A 5,037-nucleotide genomic window follows, 5' to 3' on the forward strand; every position below is an offset into this window, starting at 1 on the left:
TATCACGAATTGTATTTTGTTTTGAAAATAAATATTACCTTCATTCAAATTTGACGAGAACACTTTTACACGAAACATAAATTGAATTTTGCAGAAAGTGAATAAATTACAGAGTAATAAAGTTCAGTTTTCAGCAAAAGAAAAAACAAAATCAGGTATCATTTTGACATAAGTGGAATTGACAATTACAAAAAAATCATTCTCAGAGTTTGACAACAAAATGTAAGAAATGTTGTTAATATTTCGGAGAAAACGGAAATTTCTGTAATTTTAAAAATATTTCTATACTAAAAGAACTATTTTAACGACTTTATTTTGAAAATTCAAATCCACAAATCAATCTACTACAGTTTTGTAATACAACCTTCTCAATGAACAATCTAGAGGTCGCTAGCTTACGCTAAGGAGAACATGCACCTCACTCAGTTTATTTGACATTTCCCGGCTCGGCTCGCACATGTTGATGAATTTGTATTTGTTTACAAAAGTACAAATTTTACTTTCCTTAACTTTAATTAAAATCTAAAACGATTTCAGAGAAAATATCTAACAAAAATGGATGAAATCAACATTCAAGATAATCAAGACTTGAATGAATCTTTTGACGATGTCACAGTGAAGAAGACAAAGCGTAAAACTTTGGTAGCGCCCTGGAAAAACATGTAAGTACCTTCATATTTCCTGAATTCCATATTTTTGTAATTAAATAAAACCCTTTTCAAAATCAGTGAAGAATTCAATAAAGTATACTCCTGGATATATGGAGAAAAGTCGACAAATGAAACCAAAGTACTTGCATGTCGACAAATGACAGTGTGGAAGATCCGTCGAGCAAATCTAACCCCGGCTGCAATTTTGGGAACTTTAGTTATTCTGGAAATCCAATTAAGAGACTCAAAAAATGACTCCACGTGTAGCGCAGAAGAACTCAAAGAACTACAAATTCTCTACGCCAGTGCATTCACACGATTCTTCAACTACATGTCCTCCATAATGCAAACACAGTCCCAAAACATGAAGACCATGTACGAAACAGCCAAGGAACTTAACTTGCGCTCATTTGTTGTCGACCTGAGACACATCTGTGCCCACGGGCAAGACATGCCATCCATTGAAATCCTCCGCAGTGCTTCCAAGTATTGTCTGCGTTGGTTGGAGGATTTCTATTGGAAGAGTCAGAGCCACAGCATGCAGAATGTCGATATACGAGATGTTCGCTCCAAGGACACAACCAACTTTGAGCAAAACGTCTGGAATCTATTCCAGTTGTACGACGCAGCCTTGAAATGTTGTTTGAAGGGCGACAAGATCAACAAGAAATCTCCAAGATGGGAGAGATTACTTGAGCCGATCTCCGATCCCAATAAATTTAATTTGAGTCCTTTCGAGATTCTGGGTTTGGCTGTTAAGAACCTGGGAAATGAAGTTAAACGAGAAAGGAACACAATGGACCTTTCGGACGTCTACGTTGATGCCTTCCTTCAAATGAGATTTTTCTTTACCTTCATCAATGGTAAGTTTCTTATTTGTGTGTGATGATAGGAGAATAAGACTTTTGTTCCAGAAAAACTTCCCGAAACCGATGAGGAACTCGAAAATGTCATCCAACATACTCAGGGACTATTCCGAATGTTTGCCATCTACGATTTGATTGAAGACGTTTTCCGAAGTCTCTTGGCGATTGTCGAGAATAATAATATGGAATCACAGCGTCGAAAAGCGGCAAGTTTCTGGGCCAATCAGATTGTTCTGGGCTTCATAGCTTTTCGCAGTTGTAAGGAGATTTACAAAATCGAAAAAGAGGAGGTATATTTTTCTTTCCCTTCGTTTAATAACTTAGTTGTTTGAATTTCTTGCCTTCCTTGCTTCTTAGAATCCTACACAAAATTTTGATTTAAATTCTCTTAACTTTGACAATACCTCTAAAAGAGTTCTGCAATTTTACGCTCGCTGTGGAATCAATTCTAAGACAACTCTGATTTTCGGCGATTCAGTTCGAAGACCATGGGTGTGGACATTCAAAAGGGAATTTATCACCGAAAGAATTCTATTTGTAAATGAGTATTCAATTGAAGTGCTCAAGAAGTAAGTAATTGCGATAAATTTATATTAACTGTTATCGTATTAATTGGCTTTATAGTGTCCTCCATTTAGTTGATCCACAGTTGACAGAATCTGAGATAAAAAGGCTTAAAACTTTGCTGGATTTAAATCTCAGCAATGAAACATTAATAGACTGCCCAGATGTTCCAAGTGACGACTTAAATGATACTGACAATATATTTACACCAAAAGACGTAGTAAATCAGCTCGAGAATGGGAATGACGATGTTGAAATGCAAGACGAAGTTGATGATGGTGTTAAAAAATGCGGAGTGTGGTCAACTGTTCCAGGTTTGTTATTTTTTTTTTTATTATTATTTCAAATCAGTACTATTCTTTATGCTTACATTTAAAGATTGCCAAGATTGGTATACATGTCCAATTGGAAGTCTAATATGGGACTAGAGCTATTTAACTACTTTTCTTCACATTGTTTTTATAACGAACAACAAACTAATATCATTAAATCCAATTGAAGTTCTTTATTTATTTTTGTTAAAATGTTTATTGAAATAAAAATGTGTTTTTTTTTTGTAATGGAGTTATGTATGTTTTGTTTTTTATTTTGTCATACTTATTTGAAGGATTTCCTGTTTTAAATTCTGAGCAGAGTAGAATATTGAGCAGAGCTTAAGCATGTCGCGAACGCTGTAAGAAGAATTTAAACGATGTACATTTTATTAAGAACATTTTGATATACGATACAGGAACAACCTAGTGCCAAATTTGTACTTTCGCAAAAACTAGGTATTTATAAATGATGTAACGTTGTTAACAACCCTGTGGCAAGCGCAGTATGATCGGGTTGTTAGGTCATAATGTATCACCTCCCTGGTGGCTAGCAGCTTTCGGATAAACAAATATGCCGGAAGTCTCCGCCATACAAATTGGCATCCATTTTTTTAAACTTTAACCATTGTAATTGTAATTAAGCACGCAAAGAGCTAACAACTTAACTATACTACATAGATCTAATTGTATAAAAACAAAAAATCCTAAGATAAGAAACTAATGTAAGTATAATATAATATAAATATAGCTATATGTAATAAACATTAATAAAATTTATCTTAAAGGATTTTATAACTCCTTCACAAGACGATTGTGTTTCAGTTCATAAAAATAGTTTCTGTTGCCACCAAATCGTGCCAACAATTTATAAAATCATTATAATTTGATTAATCTGGATTTGGAGTATCATCTGCCGTCCACTAAGTGAGGATGCCACCAAAGAAGACCCCAAAGGCTACCCGTTCGCGGTCGCACCAAACAAAGAAATCACTGCCATCGGCGGAGGAATACAATTGTGTCGACTGCGATGGACCCGATTCTGTTGACGATATGGTTCAGTGCGATGTCTGCCAAACCTGGCATCACTACAGCTGCGCCGGTGTCGATAGTTTTATTCAACAAGAAAGCTGGGTTTGCGGCACCTCTTGTGCAATAATGTCAGGTAAGTGCTCCCCTTTATCTAGTGTTGTTAGAGAAGTAGTCCCTCAAGATGCTGCTGAAGCGATTATGCCATATAATGCACCATATACTGTGCCAGCTACCACCGCCTCCAACAATGCGGTGAACCCCTCATCAAGTTTTGGTTTGGATTCTGCCAATTCGCTGCCATATACTGCGAGTGAAACCCAATGCACTTGGTCATGCACAATGCCGAACACGGCGTTACGTACTACGTCAAGTATCGTGCCAAGTAGTGTTAATAACACCCTGGGCGTATCAATACACGATGAGCAGAATTTTGCTCCGAATACTGCTGTAAGTACAGGAACATACACCGAATCATATGGTGCTGTATCTACCGCCTGTACTGCCCCCCCTATTGCCTCATATACTGCCCCATCTGCCATGTCATATATCGAAAACAATATTAATAAATATACATTGAAAAATTGTGTAAATAATACATTCTCTAGGATAGCACTTCATCATGAAAATATTTTTGAAGCAGGTCATATTGAATCCAGCTTGTATTTAGATTCTAGACGTGACATCACATTAAGAGATGTGCAGTCAACATCGACACGTGCAACCACCGATGGATTTTCAAATTCCATGTCAACTGCTGCCACCTTTAGTCACCACCTATCCAACGTTGTTGCCGATCCAGCCGGAACGATTAGTAGAGGTGCTATTCCGAGACGATTTTTTGGAAAGAACGCTGCATCACATGCCACGAGAACCTTCAATACAATTGGTCATTCGGATACACCCGTATCTACTAAGCCACCCGCAACACATGCCGCCTTTCTTAGAGATGGCACCGCTACTCAACACATCACTGCTACTGCTACTGCTCCTGTTATTACTACAGCTACTTCTACGTCTGAACCCCACTCGTATCCAATTTTCAGTGCTACTTCCACTCCAGGTATCGCCAACTCGTATCCAGATTTTAGTGCCGCTGCCGCTTCCACTTCCAGTATCATCAACTCGTATCCAGATTTTAATAGACTTCATTCTTCTGCTGCTGCTGCTGCGACCCGAACAACGGGTGTTGGTGCTGATACCCATGGCACTAACGTTACACATGGTACCTCATATGCTTCGTGTATCCATACAACTGCTGCACCACACCTTACTGACACTGTTGATGCTGCAATATATCCTGCAACACATTCGACTAAGGTTTTCTTAAAGGAAAATCCCATTGTCTTATCGAATCAGCCACGATCATTGTCAAATTTCTCGATCAGTTCTAGAGGGTCTAGAACTGCCCTTGAGAGGAATATTCAGATAGAGCTGCAATTGTTGAGTGAAGAAAGGGAGTTGAAGGAGAAAAGAGATAAAGAGTACTTGGAGAAGAAAAATAAAATCTTGAGCAAGATGCCACGGGAAGACGGATCATCAGTTACCGATGCCGAAGCAATTTCTATCACCAAAGTGAATAAGTGGTTAGGAGATGATTTACGCGAACCTTTGTCG

At 37.9% G+C, this 5,037-nt stretch overlaps 1 protein-coding gene across 1 annotated transcript; it reads left to right on the forward strand.

Moving 5' to 3' along the window:
* The first annotated feature begins 433 nt into the window (after positions 1-433).
* Positions 434-2,648, forward strand: LOC129944345 (uncharacterized). The gene is made up of 6 exons (XM_056053708.1): positions 434-662; positions 729-1,513; positions 1,565-1,806; positions 1,874-2,085; positions 2,141-2,394; positions 2,459-2,648. Exons 1-6 carry the CDS (start codon positions 556-558, stop codon positions 2,506-2,508), a joined length of 1,650 nt encoding a protein of 549 aa, XP_055909683.1. The 5' UTR covers positions 434-555; the 3' UTR covers positions 2,509-2,648.
* Positions 2,649-5,037: the final 2,389 nt, after the last annotated feature.

The sequence above is a fragment of the Eupeodes corollae genome, chromosome 2 (assembly GCF_945859685.1).
Source record: "Eupeodes corollae chromosome 2, idEupCoro1.1, whole genome shotgun sequence".
Lineage (NCBI taxonomy): Eukaryota > Metazoa > Arthropoda > Insecta > Diptera > Syrphidae > Eupeodes > Eupeodes corollae.